We start from the raw sequence: 14,010 nt of genomic DNA, 5'->3' as shown, positions 1-14,010 counted from the left end.
GGGGACAGAGAGCACAAACCCCAGGTCACAGAGAGCCACCAGCACCTGGGGCACAGCAAACCCAGCTGTCCCCAGGGCTCATTCTGTCACTGTCACCACTGCTGGAACAACCTCACGGAGCTCCCAGGCCACACAGGTGAGTTTATTTCAGTAACTCATCAGGGCTACAGAGTTTGCTAAAAAACGAACATCACTCAGTCAGGGGCAGGGAAAAGGGTGAAATTCCAGGGGAGCTTTGGATCCCCACCAAGGACAGTGCTGGAGGGCCAGGAGGCAGCACTGCTGCAGGCTGGGGGGAGTTGGGTGTTCCTGGGGTCCAGGGGAGGAGGGATCCCCCTGGTCTCAGGACTTGTCTTTGAGGACACCAAACCCATGCAGCAGCACCTTCCTGCCTGAGGCAGCACAAGTCTGGACCAGGATTTGCTCCCACCACGTTGTGGAGCTGCTGGGAAAAATCCACAGACTGGAGAATCTCAGAACTTTCACCCCAAAAACGTCCCAGCTGCTCAGAGACACCTCAGAGCTGCTTCACTCTGCAAGTCTTTGGTTCAGTTTCCCCCCAGAGGTTACAACAGAGTTCAAGGCAAAGAGTCCAAACCCTTGGACTCTGAGCTAAAGGCACTTGGTGGGCAAAGGAAATCAAACCGTACAGAGGGGCCGGGATCCCCTGGGGAGCACAGGGAGGGTTCACAGACCCTGGGCAAGGGGCAGACAAAGTCTCAGCCCCTCGGAGGAAGGAGGAGAGCGGGGTGAGCACTGAGAGGGGGAGAGGGGAGGGCGGGTCAGAGCGCACGGAGCCCCCGGGCCCGCTCAGATGTTCTCCTCCTCCAGCATCTTGCTGACGCCGTCGCAGATGCGGCGCAGGTGGGTGCGGTAGGGCTCGGCCGGGCCGTACAGCGCCGCCAGGAACTCGCAGTCCGCAAAGTGGTTGAAGACGTGGTTGATGCGCGAGTGCGACTTGGCCGTCAGGTGCCCGTTGACCGCCTGGTGCAGCAGGTCCCGGCACTCGGTCAGCACGCCCGCCATGACCCGCCGGTCGAAGGTGAAGTCGATCTGGTGGAAGCTGACGGCCGTCATGGCCAGCGTGTGCACCTTCTTGCGGAAGCGCTCCATGAGCAGCAGCTCCTCGGGGCTGAACTGCCCGTTGCGGTACAGCACCCCCAGCTTCATCACGATCTTGATGAGGTTTTTGATGATCTTCTGCGCCTCTTTGCGGTTGTGCGTGTACTCCTTGGTGGCCCGGTACAGCTCGTCCAGGATCTCGCTGCTGGTGTCGTCGATGAAGGCGTTGGCGATGCTCTTGGTGGCCATTTTGCTCAGCAGCTTCTTCTGGGCCTGCAGGGCCAAGTTCTTGGTGCTGAAGGTGTCCATCTCTGCGGGGGAAGGGGCACACGGGGATCAGTCCCTGCTCTGCATCCATCCCCGTCTCACCTGCCTGGTGGAGTGTCCCTGTCCGGAGCTTTAAGGTCCCTTCCCACCCAAACCATCCCAGCATTCTGTGGCTCCTCACCTCCCCATGCAGGTTTTTGGCAGGACAAAGAGAATCTCCAGGCAATGGCGAGACTGAGGGAGCTCCTGGGTGCCGGGTGAGAGCTGAGCTCACCCCCCAGGTTTGCTTGGTGGGATCAGTTACAGGGTGTCCCCAAAACTCTGTGGAGAGCTCACAGCGAGCGATGTGTCCCTACCTGAGCACCGCCCGTGTCCCTCCATCCCGGTGTCCCTCCTGTGCCCGACGCTACAGGACTCTCGCCCCATCCTTTCAACATTTTTCCTTCCTTAAAACCTGACTCACTTCCTGCGGGGTGAGCTGGGGACAGCCCAGGTGGCAGCTGAGTCACCCCGATGCCGTGTGCCACATCCAGCGGTGCTGGCCCGGCACAGCCGGTTTGCAGCACCCAGCGCCGGCGTGGGAGCCCTTTTCCCTGGCACTGCTCACCCTGCAACACCCACACAAGCTCGGGCTTGTTCTGCTGCTGCCCCAGCCTCCTGCAGAGTGAATAACTCACCCAGACAGGAACCTCACCCAGAGCCCAGCTCCCACATCCCGGCGGGACCAAATCCATCACCTGGGGCAGAGCACGGCTTTAAACCCTGCTGAGAACGATTAAAACCCGAGCCTGGAGATGCATTCTGGCCTGGGAAACCGCAGAGCCACAAATCACAGGGAGGGAGAACAGCAGGAGAGAAGGGGATGGATGGGCAGAGCTGGGAGCTGCTGCTGCAGGAGCCTGCACAGGGCACGGGCAGCCTGGCAGAGCAGGAGGGGAGGGGATCATCCAGGAGATATTTCAGCTGAGGGATGCTGATTGTGTGAGGATGGATGGGGGTAAATTACTCTTGGATAGGGAGCAGGTTTAGATTTGATGTCAGGAAGGAATTCTATCCTGGCACAGAGTGCCCAGAGCAGCTGTGGCTGCCCCTGGATCTCTTGGAACATCCAAGGCCAGGCTGGACAGGGCTTGGAGCAACCTGGGACAGTGGAAGGTGCTGAGCCCCAACTCCCTGAGCATCTCCCAAACCCGGGGGCAGCCAGGGCTCCGTGGGGATGAGAATTCCGGGGGCAGTAATGGAGCCTGCAGGGTTATTCACAGCCCTCAGGAAAAACACGGAGGTTTGGAAGCGTTTCTTACAATGGCAAAACACTGATTTTTGTCAGTCTGAGCCTTGAGCTGAGGCTCTCAGACTTAATAAAACAAAAAATGACACCGCAGAGCCTGGTGACAGCGGCTCCCGGGTCGGGCTCATGGGATTCCCTTGGCCGCACCCAGGAGGAGCCGAGCCCGCAGGGAGGGAAGGGCAGGATGGGCAGAGCAGCTCCGGCCGGGCTGGAGGGGAGGCTCTCCCTTCAGCCGTGCCAGGCATCCCGCCCGGAAGGAGCAGGGCTTCGCCGTGGTGTTGACAGCCTGGAATTTCCCCCTGCGGGGCTGCGGGGTGCCCTGGGAACGGTGCCTGGATAAATAGGAATTCCCACACCCCGGCTCTGCCTTGGGTGACCACAGACAGAGAGCGAGTGCAGACTCCGCCTCCAGAGCACATGAAAAATAGGAAGTGCCAAGTCCTGCGAGCTGCCCACGGCTCCCAAATGCCAGCAGGAAAAATGGATCAACCCTCTGCTCCCTGCACCAAAGAACTCCCGGCTGCTCACTGCCCTCCCCTGCCTGAGCATCGCTCCGGGGGGAACCTGAGGCACGAAGCATTATTGGGGAGGGGTCTAGGGACCCCAAAACGGTCTAGGTGGGTATGGGACCCCAAAAATGCCACCAGCTCCCTCTCCAGTGCCCGGGGACGGTTTTACAGCTGCTCCCTGCGAGCCCCAAGGAAACCCAGGCTCACCTCCTTTGGCTCCCCCGGACCCTCCACAGCCCGCCCGGCCCAGCAGGACCTGCTGACTCAGCAGCAGCGGCAGATTTCACCGGAACGAGCCGTTTTCCTGCCGGGAAGGGCCCCACGACCCCATTGTTCACGAGGGGCTGCTATCAGCGCGCAGAGGAGTCGAGCTTTGCCCCGAGCAGCCAACTGGAGCCCGAAATAACCCACTTCGCTTCCTTCCTGTCGCTGAAGTTTCCAGCCCAGCTCAGGGCTTGGGCTCCCCCCCACCCCCTTCTTCTTTTTAATGAAAACGCCCTAAAAAAACAGCTTCTTCTCCTTCCGAAACGGAGCAGCCCAGCGCCGCTGTCACAGAGTTCCTCCCTGCCCCGGAAAGCGCGGCAGGGCTGCGGCTTTGGGGACAGGTACAGCCCTTCCTTGGAGGTCTGCACCCATCTTGGAGGTTTTTGGGGAGTCTTGCAGCCCTGAGCAGCGGTGTGAGGGCTGGGGGTCCGGGATGAGGACACAGAGGGGACAGACACGTGCTGTGCCCATCTCTGGTTTCGCGTTCGCCCCACTGGGTTTGCACCTCACCCAACACCCGGATCTCCCCAAAAAACCGCTCCCACACCACCGGGGCCACAAACATCAATGAAAGCTCCTGACTGAGGGGGGAAGACAAGACCCTGTCACCCTGTGGTCACCTGGCACGGGTGGCACCACGGCAGAGCTGCCAAGTGAGCAGCGTCCAGAGCTCCTTTATGAAGAGGGACCGAACCCGCAGTGACAACATCCCAGTTACCATTTTTACCTGCCCCAAAGACCCCTCTCCCTGCCTGTCCCTTTCACCTGGTTCCACCAGCGGCTCCGTGGGCTCGGCCCCCCAGTTCCCCTGGCAGCGGGTGAATATTTTATGCAGGAAAGGAAAAGCACTTAAATAATTCATGGAGCAGCGCAGAGGGGGAGGCTCCACAAAGCTCCAGCTCAGAGCAGAGGCGCCTCTGCCTCCTCTTCCTCCTCCTCTCCCTCCTCCACCTTCCCTCCGCGGCCACAGTAACTTGGATTGTCCTGCTACAAGTTTCCTCCAACACGGAAACATCGTTTCCCGACAGGATAAACATCGAATAGCCGCGGTCTCCCTGGACTTCCCTCCATCCCGCACGCTGCTCCCTCCCCCTGCTTTGGGAAGCCCCTTGCTCTGCACCGCAGCATTCCCGGTGTCCCAGAACCCGTGGGTAAATGCCGAGCGTGTGGATGGGATCCCCTGCTCTGCTCTCCATCCCTCGGCATCGCTTTCCCCGCGCTCCAACCCCTATAAATTAATTAAACCCTCCTGGATTACAGGAGCGCAGGGCAGTAACCGGAGAGCCCCAGCCCGTCCCCCCTCCCCGCCGTGACCCCGCATCTCCCAGGGCCCCGTTACCAGCGCCGGGAGAGCCGGGGAGGAGGAGCGGGAGGAAGAGGAGCGGGAGGAAGGACGCGTGCCGGCCCTCGCGGGTTGCCATGGGTGCAAAGAGCAGCCGGAGATGCGCGTGTGTGCCCAGCGGGGCGAGGCCAGGGAGAAGCCGCTGAGCAAACACCTGGCCCGAGGAAAAGCTCCTTCCTTGGGGTGAAGCCGCGGCCGTGGCGGCTGCGGAGGGAGCGGGGGAGCTGCGGGGCACCGGCGGGTTCTGCCTCGCCCTGCTCGCTCCCGGTGCCACGCTCCCCACCTCTGTCCCCTGGCACCGCCATCTGAGCTCCCCCACCCCAAAATCTCCTTCCCGCAGGTGCCCTCGCTGGGGCTGCGGATGCACCCACGGCGAGGAGACGGATTTTGGTTTTGCCTGGGTATGCTGATCCGCCCCGGCAGCTCCGACGTGTCTGAGCACGGAGCCGAGCGGCTCTTCCGAGGGGCTCCGGCCGTGCCAGCCCCGGGCACGGGCGGGGAATCCCCGGCAGAGCTTCCCGTGGGAATGGGATCCGCGATCCCATCGAGGGGGGCTCAGCACAGGGCACGGGGAACCTGGGGGCTCATCTGGGGATCCGGTGTGGCACCAAGGAATTCCCCTTGGATTACTGTGCTCCACGGGGGAGGCAGCTGCAAAATTGGAGAGGAGGAGGAGGAGGAGGAGGAGGAATTGAGGTTATTTTAAGGAGAGAAGGAGGAGGAAGAGGAGGAGGAAGGGCGGTTATTTTATGGAGAGGAGGAGGAAGAGGAGGACAAGGAAGAAAGGGGGATTTTATGGAGAAAAGGCAGAGGAAGAGGAGGAGGAAGGGGGTTATTTTACAGAGAGGAGGAGAAGGAGGAAGGGGGGATTATTTTGGAGCATCTGTCTCGCCTTCCATTTCCTTCTTTTCTTTCTCCAGCTGCCATCAAGCTGCTCTCTCTGGCAGCAACTTCCTTTCTCCTTCGCTCGGAGCAGACGGAGACTTATGGGGAAGTAGAAAACAGAGGCTGGGAGAGGGGAAACTGAGGCCAAACCACCATCCGTCCGTCTGTCCGGCTGCGGCGGGGCCAGGGCGCATCACACGCTTCCTGCCGCGGGAGCGGGAGGACAAAGTGCTCCGGGAGGGAGGAAAACTCCACGGGACAGTTCGGACCCAATACTGGGCCTGAGGTCAGCGAAGGATGGCCCAAAACGGCCCCAAACCCTCCCCCTCCAGGGGAAGATTAGTCAGAGTTGGAGGTTTTACACCCAGCTGCTTCCCCGGAGGGATCTGACCTCCCCACAGGGATTTGTCTTTCCAGGAATCGAGGAATTTCATCCTCTGCGGCGCAGGGCTGGGAGGAGGGACGGGCGATGCTGGGAGCCAAGTGCTGCCATGGGGCACCGGGCCTGCCCCGCACGTGGGGCCGTGACAGCCCCACGGGAGCGCCTCCGGTGCCTCCTCCCAGCTCCCGTTATCCAGCACCCACCGGGGCCATGCTCTTTCCAGCCCCATCGCATTTCCCCTGAATTTGGGGGGAATCGCCCTTTCCCGTGTTTTACCCACCTGGGGAGGCTGAGGCACATCCAGGGGCTGCCGGGAGCAGCTCCGGGCCCTGCCCGCCCGCAGCTCCCGCCCCGCGCGGCTCCCAATCCCTCCTTTCCCGGGGGCTGCGTGGGGCCGTCGGTGACACCGGGGTCGGGGGACACACACGGGTGATTCCCGGGATGGGGAACGAGAGGTTTCGTCCCGCAGCACAAGCACGGAACGGGCCGGTACCGAGCACGCCCCCGCCCCCACGGACCGGGGAAGATGGGAGGAACCGGGGGAACCGGGAGGAGCTGGGAGGTACCGGGGAAACCGGGCCTTACCTGCAGCCTGCCTCGGGGAGACGGCTGGGACCGGGGCCGGGGCTGCTCCGGTGCCCCCGGCGGGACGGGGCGGGACGGGGCGGGGCGGGGCGGGGCCGGCGGAGGGTCCCGCTTCCCCCGGCGCCTCTCCCCGCCCCGCGGGGCCCCGCAGCCGCTACCGGAGCCCGGTCCGATGTCCGGTGTTCGGTCCGATGTCCGGTGTTAGGTCTTCGATGCCCAGTGCCAGTCCCGGTGTCCGATGCCCGGTTCCCGGTCCCTGGCTCTCAGTGCTCCGTTCCCGGTGCCGGTTCCCGGCTCTCAGTGCTCCGTTCCCGGTGCCGGTCCCTGGCTCTCAGTGCCTGGTTCCGGTGCCGGTTCCTGGTGCCGATTCTCGACTCTGTGTCCAGTTCCCGATACCCGGTTCCGGTGCCGGTTCCCGGCTCTCAGTGCCCGGTTCCCGGTGCCGGTTCCCGGCTCTCGGTGCCAGTTCCCGGTGCCGGTTCCTGGCTCTCAGTGCCCGGTTCCCTTTGACGGTTCCAGGTGCCGGTTCCCGGCTCTCGGTGTCCGGTCCAGGTTCGGTGCCGGTTCCTGGCTATCAGTAGGCGGTTCCCGGTGCCGGTTCCCGGCTCTCGGTGCCCGGTTCCGGTGCCAGTTCGGTGCCGGTTCCAGGTGCCGATTCCCGGCTCTCAGTGTCCGGTTCCCGGTGCCGGTTCCCGGCTCTCAGTGCTCGGTTCCGGTGCCGGTTCCCGGCTCTCAGTGCTCGGTTCCGGTGCCGGTTCCCGGCGGGTCGGGCCCTCCCGCCCGCGGCCGCTCCAAGTCCCGCGCGGGGCCGGGAGCAGCGGGGGCGGGGCCGGGGGCGGGGCCGGGGGCGGCTGCAGCCAATGGCGGCGCGGGGCTTGCTACGAAGCAGCCAATGGGAGCGCGCGCACGGGGCGGGGGCGGGGCGGGCGCGTCCCCGGGGGTCCCGCGCGCGTGGGGCGGGCACGGAGCCCCCCGGGCTGCACGGGGCGGGACGGGCACACGGGCGGGTCATTGGGGACACGGGCGGGTGACGGGGACAAGAGAGGGTGAAGGGGATACGAGAGGGTGACCGGGACACCGATGGCTGGCGGGAACACCCGTGGGTGATGGGGACATAGGTGGGTGACTGGGGACACGGGTGGGTGGTTGGGGACACGAGTGAGTGACGGGGACACCGGGGGGTGACAGGGACATGGGCGGGTGATGGGGACATAGGTGGGTGATTGGGGACATCGGTGGGTGACCAGGCACCGATGGGTGGCATGGACAGCGGAGGGTGACGGGGACACCGGTGGGTCACGGGGACACGAGAGGGTGATGGGGACACTGCTGGCTGACGGGGACACTCTAAGTGGGTGACGGGGACACTGTGTGAGAGGATCACGCGTGGAGCGGCGCGGGACGCCGGGCGGGCGGCGCTGATGAGCAGGAGCTGAGGAGGGCGCTGCCGGACCGGGCTGAGCGCGGGTCCCGCGCAGCTCCCCCTGCTCTGCACGAGGGGATGTGACACGCGTGGGGAGAGCGGGAGGCGCGGGGGGGGCTCCCGAGAGCAGCGTGTGCGGGAATGTTGAGGCTCGGGGGTCGTGGCTGTCAGCTCATCCCGGTGCTGGGGACCCCCCGACACCCCACAGCTTCTGAGCTCCCCAGCATCGGGAGTGTCGGAGCATCCTTCCTTCCTTCCTCTTCCTCCTCCCGGCTCAGCGGGAAGGAGCGGCGGCACGGGATCCTAATTCCCAAAGGTGGCATTAAACAGTTTAAAAAATGGGATTTAGAGCGGATTAAAATCTGGATTAACGGGAGCCTTGACTTGAGTCTTGGTGCCACTCAACGCCTGGGAAGCGAACCCCAGATCCTCGCCAGCCCCCGGCCCTGCTGCCCCCGCCCCACGGCAGTGCCCGAACCCCCGGGGCATCGCCCCCGCTCCCGATATCCCGGGGGTCCGCTCTGGTCCCAGCCGTGCCGGAGCTGCTGCCTCAGCCCTTAGAACAGTTGTGGCACCAACCCTCCGGCATCAATCACCCTCCGGCCCCGTGGCCGCCATCCCCCGTCCCCATCGCCGGCACATCCCCGCAGCTCCTTCCCCTCGCTCAGGAGGTTTTGGAGATGTTTTTGAGGGTGACGGGATGGGGCGGGCAGCACCCTGCTCCCCCCAGGGCACTCCGGCTGCCCAACAGCCGGATCCCACAATTCCCGACTCAGGAAGAGCCTCGGGGATGTCCCCACGCCTTGCAGGGCTCTGCGCCTCACTCCAGCCCGGCTGGGGCTGCTCGGCCCCCACAAACCCGTGTCACCGCTCTGCCGAGGGATGGAGCAGCCACTGCTGATGGATCAGAGGGGATGGGAGCTGGCGCCGCATGAAAACAGGGAATAAAAAAGAGAAGCAGCAGGATCTGGGCCAGCTCCGAGCGACCTCCCCCCCCCCACCCCCGGCCCTCCTCTCCTTTCAGGGAAATGAAATGGGGCTTTGCAGCGCTCCTCTCCTGCCCGCTGAGCACCGCCCGCGCTCGGGGAGGCGCACGGCTCATCCCCGTCCTCCCCCCGGGCAGGAACCGCAGCTCCGGCCGCGCCAGTCCCGGCTGCTCCCCTCGGGGGGCGCGGGGGCTCCCTGGGCGGGGGGAGCATCCCCAGGGAGGCAGCGCCTGAATAATTCAGGAGAGTTCAGGAGCGAAAGTGGATCCGCTGCCCGCCGGGTCGGGGGGAAGGGGAGGGCACGGAGCCGCTCTCTGTCCTCCCGTCTGTCCTCGGGGTCGCCCTGCCAGGACCCCGCAGGGTCCATCAGCCTCCAGGGCAGGTTCCTGCTCCGAGAGGACCCAGCGCCTCGTTTGGCTGAGCCGGTGGGCGTGCAGGGGACAGGATGGGGACAGGATGGGGGCAGGATGGGGGCAGGCTGTCCCCAACACCCACCTGTCCCCACGATGGCACATGCCAGACCCCGGCAGCTCCTGGGACAGGGGGTGGCGTCGCTGCCCATAAAGCCACCATTGTCACCGGGGCACGTGCGGGGTGGGGGAACCCCCGTGGCGGGGCGGTGGATCCCGCAAGCCCTTCCCTCTGCAGCACTTTGCATTCCCACTGCTCCCTGCCCGCGCCGCGCAGCTGTGCCTGGCCACAATGGCCCCTTCTTGCCGCGTCACCGGCGCCGGCTGCGCTCCCTCGGCCCCTTCCCCGGGCCGAGCCACCCCGCTGGCAGCCGAGGCGGAAAAATCTATCCCAGTTAAAAAAAAAAAAAAAAAAAAAAAAAAGAAAGAAAAAAAAAATCCCTCCTGGCAGGCACCAACTCCAGAGGAGAACCGCGAGCAGGGCACACTCTCCTGACCATTATCCCAGTGATGCTCCAGGATTTTTAGTTGCCGTTGGTGAAAGGAAGGGGACGATGGAAGTGTCATTTAGGGGTTCTGGCAGTACCAAGAGGCCGCTGGTGAGACCAGGGGACTGTCCTGGAGCCGTGGGGACAGGCTGTGAGTCCTGAATCCCGGAATTGTATCCAAACTGCGCTCCTGAACCTCCCTCAGGACAAAGGGCACTCGCGGGTCCCCAGCGCCACATTCCTGAGTAATCCCCTGCCACCGCCACCCTCCCCGCTGGTGTCACAGCTGGATCGGGCCCCTTCTCCCTCCGTGTGTTTGCTCCCAGAGCGGGGACCGCTCGTTAGTTAATTAAAGCTCGATCGAAGCTGTCAGGCGGTGCGAGAGGCTGCGAGCGCTCCCGTCCCCAGGGAAGGGATGCAGAGGATGCTCCAGGGCCGAGACGCACCCTGGGGAAGAGATTTCTGTGATTTCCCTCCCTGGGAGGACACGAACCTCCATCCCTCTCTTGGGGACACTGCCGTGCCTGGGTGTGACCCACTTACCCAGGCTCAGCTGAGCCCTGGCTGCTGAATTCGGGGCTGGGGGCTGCTGGGAGGGACCCTGAGCGAGCCGAGCCCAGCGCAGAGCCGCGGGCGCGCTCGGCCCGGGACAAAAGCGAATGTAGGTTAAGCACAAAGTGCTGCGGCTGCGGCGCTCGGAGCCGCTCGGGGGGGCCGGGGCGGGCGCCCACCGCTGCAATTAGCTAATTGCTTCTGTTCCCGCTCAGAGGATGCTGTTTCTGCTCCCTGCTTCACTCTCCATCTGATAAAACTGCCCTGGGGGACACCGTGCCCCCCGCCTGCCCCCCGTGCTCTGCTCAGCGCCGGGGGTTCGGGATGGAGGGAAGGGGAGCCCCCCCAAAGCAGCTCTGCTGGATGTGACATCCTGGTGTCACTGCTGGGGGCAGTGGGGGCGATGCCCTTAACACCAGGGATGGATCTGGCTGACCCCCTCATTTTGGGGGTGTCCTGCTGCACCCCAAGGCTTCAGGATCCCTCGCGGCCAAATTCCATCCAAGCTGCTGAGAGGGAGCCTGGGGTGGGGGTGACATCACCAGGAGCCCGAGTGACAAATGACATCATCAGAGGGGGTCTTTGTGTCACCTTGTGGGACAAAGGGACCCCCAGCCTGCTGGGTGATGGCAGCGCGGATGGGCGAGGGGACAGACAGGATAGTGGTGACATCATCAGGGTGATTCGTGACATCATCAGGTGGCAATTAATAGGGGGCAGAGAGAGGGGCCGGAGCGCGCTGTGACGGGACTGCTGGAGGAGGAGGAAGAGGAGAAGAGCAGGAGCAGGAGCAGGAGCAGGAGCAGAGCAGGAAGGGGAGGAGGACGGTGACGGTGGCCATAGTGGCCCCGTGGTTTGACGTCCCCAGCTCATGGTGGCTGAGCCTGTCCTTGTGCTGGTGACATATTGACTGACAACTCTTAATCAAGTGGATTATTAATTAGCAGCAGAGCTGGCTGGTTAATCCTCGGCCGGGCTGGGAGCTGGTGGTTGATGCTGACACAGCCGAGTATCGTGACAGTGGCACCGAGCTGGTACCGGCCGTGCCAGGGCACCCACGCTGGCCCAGGGCATCCGGCTGGAGAGGGATGGATGCCATCCCCGCGGGCACTCGGCACACCTGACCCAAACCCTGCAAGGTTTCACCCCAAATCTGGTGGGTGGCGTCCCAGGAATCGCCCTGGCACCGCAGGACGGGCGGCCGGTGGGTGGGCACCCGTCTGTGCCGTGCCTCCGTGCCATCTGGGCCACGCGGGGGAGGTGACACGCCTGTCACCAGCGCCACACGTGTCCCCAGCCCTGTGTCCCTGTCCCTGTCCCTGCCGTGGGGACGGTACCCGCGGGAGAGCAGCTCAGGCCACACGTGTGACCTTGTCGCCACTGTCCCCACCAGCCGGGGGTCCCAGCGGGTTCTGCGGGCTGGGGAGGGGCGCAGGGGGCTGGGGAGGCTCCTCCACCCCCATCTGAGCCGGCTCTGCGCTCTTCTCGCCGCAGCTGCTGCCGCCGCCGGCTCCATCCCGCATTTCCCCGCGTGTCGGTGCCATCTGCCGAGGTGCCCGCGGGCAGGGGCCGCTCCCCCACCCCCGCTCCCCGCCCCGGCGCCGCCGCGAGCTGCGCTCCGAGCGTTCTGCTCCCGGTTTCGCCGCACACCATTTAATTTGGGCCCTAATCCGTGCCGGGTTCGCTTCCCCGCGCGGCTGTCGGCGGCGATTTCCCAGCCCTAATTAAAGCTCGGAGCGTGTGACGGCGGCTCCCTGGGGATGCTTCCCTTGCTTCCCGGCTCCCGACAAGATCAAGGGGATAAACCAGCGTTGCCGGCAGAGCCAACGGCGGCGGCGGCTCCGGGGAGCGGTGACAAGCTCGGGGAGCGGTGACAAGCTCGGGGAGCGGTGACAAGCCCGGGGAGCGATCCCAACCCGGGGAGCGATCCCAGCTCGGGGAGTGATCCCAGCCCGGGGAGTGATCCCTGCCCGGGGAGCGATCCCAGCCCGGGGAGTGATCCCAACCCGGGGAGCGATCCCAGCCCCGGCTCTGCCGCTGGGGGAGGGCTCGGGGCTCTGCGGTGCCGGCCCGGTCTCAGCCCAGCTCTGACCCCGCCTGGGGCAGCTCGCTGTGGTTTGGGGTGATGTGGTGACACCACAGGAGGCCCCGGGTCTGGCGGGAGGGGAGGTTTTGGGGTGCCGCAGCCCAGTCAGAGTGTCACTGTCCCCTCCAGCCCCCCCGCACCCTGCAATGACCCCTGATGGCCCAGAGCACCCCGGTGACCCCCGGGAGGGACAGCTGGGCTGGCACCCGCCCTGGCCACCCGGGAGGGTGGAGCTGCCTCCTCCAGACACCTGCCAAGGAATCGCAGCCCGGACATCTGTGCCCGCTCCCAGCTGCCAGCCAGCTGCCCTGGGCACCCGCAAAGCCACCGCAGCCCCGCGGGTGGATTCCCAGGCCTGGCAGGAGGACGGCTGCTGCAGGCAGGGATGCTCCCGCTGCCTGGCACGGCTGCTGCCTGCTTAATTGCGCTGAAAGCACAACAGATGGCAGAAGGGCTTCAAGATGTTCTTTTCCAACATTTTGGGCTCCTTTGCTCGCCTTCCTCCAAAACAGCTCCAAGGAGGGAGGCTGGGAAGAGCCCTGCGCGCCTGGGGAGGGTTGATGACCCCGGGGCGAGTCCAGGGCCGGGGAGTTGGAGGGAATTAAAACATTTGCCGCGCTCACACTGCAGCGCTTTCTTCCCGCTGTAATCCCTGCGCCTGCTGCCCTTCCTGCCCGCACCTCCAGCACCTGCCCGCTGCTCCCGGGGCACAAAAGCCCCTTTGCCACCACCCCGGGGCAGCTGGTGGCAGCAGCTGGGTGCTGGGGGGCACCTCTGGGCCGGGGGGGCTGCCAAGGGACCTCGTGGCTTCTTCTCAGGGATGGGGGTCCTGCCACGCTCCAGACCCAGCCCTGGCTGTGCTGAACTGTCCCCCCAGGGCACCAAGAGTGGCACCAGCACCCCGGGACGCTGTGCCACCCCCACCCTGAGCCTTGCTGCGGCTGGGCACCGTCCTGTGTGCTGTGCATGGCTGGGCCGGACCAGGACCCAGCACCCATCCCTGTCCCCATCCCTGTCCCTGTCCCAGCACCCATCCCTGTCCCCATCCCTGTCCCTGTCCCCATCCCTGTCCCAGCACCCATCCCTGTCCCCGTCTCTGTCTCCAGCACAAATCCCTGTCCCCATCCCTGTCCCCATCGCTGTCCCAAGCACCCATCCCTGTCCCCATTCCTGTCCCCATCCCTGTCCCAGCACCCATCCCTGTCCCCATCCCTGTCCCCATCCCTGTCCCTGCACCCATCCCTGTCCCCATCCCTGTCCCCATCCCTGTCCCAGCACCATCCGGGCCGTGCCTCGCCCCCGCTGCCCCCGCGGCTCTCGGCCCGAGGTGTGTTACCACGCGCCTTTGATGAATTATTTATGAGGCAGGTGACCTCATTCATTCAGATTGATTTTCCTCCGTGTCACTCCAATTCCATCGTGCTCCTGGAAGCGGCGGCGGGCGGCACGTCAGGTGCTGTGCTGTGGGACACGGGGCAAGA

At 64.8% G+C, this 14,010-nt stretch overlaps 1 protein-coding gene across 2 annotated transcripts; it reads right to left on the bottom strand.

Moving 5' to 3' along the window:
- Positions 1-121: 121 nt before the first annotated feature.
- Positions 122-6,873, bottom strand: TNFAIP8L1 (TNF alpha induced protein 8 like 1). Of its 2 annotated transcripts, none has more exons than XM_056512805.1 (2): positions 6,585-6,873; positions 122-1,373 (listed from the first exon to the last, which is right to left on the bottom strand). In XM_056512805.1, exon 2 carries the CDS (start codon positions 1,369-1,371, stop codon positions 811-813), a length of 561 nt encoding a protein of 186 aa, XP_056368780.1. In that variant the 5' UTR covers positions 1,372-1,373; positions 6,585-6,873; the 3' UTR covers positions 122-810. The 2 variants fall into 2 exon arrangements, with proteins under 2 accessions (XP_056368780.1, XP_056368781.1); XM_056512806.1 differs by lacking the exon at positions 6,585-6,873 and adding an exon at positions 3,334-3,703.
- Between the last annotated feature and the right edge of the window lie 7,137 nt (positions 6,874-14,010).

Source organism: Oenanthe melanoleuca, chromosome 28 (assembly GCF_029582105.1).
Source record: "Oenanthe melanoleuca isolate GR-GAL-2019-014 chromosome 28, OMel1.0, whole genome shotgun sequence".
In the NCBI taxonomy this organism is placed as follows: domain Eukaryota; kingdom Metazoa; phylum Chordata; class Aves; order Passeriformes; family Muscicapidae; genus Oenanthe; species Oenanthe melanoleuca.
This window is presented reverse-complemented; position numbering and strand designations above follow the sequence as displayed.

Coding starts and splice junctions, on each gene's coding strand:
- TNFAIP8L1 (XM_056512805.1), bottom strand. CDS start 1,371: ATGGACACCTTCAGCACCAAGAACTTGGCCCTGCAGGCCCAGAAGAAG.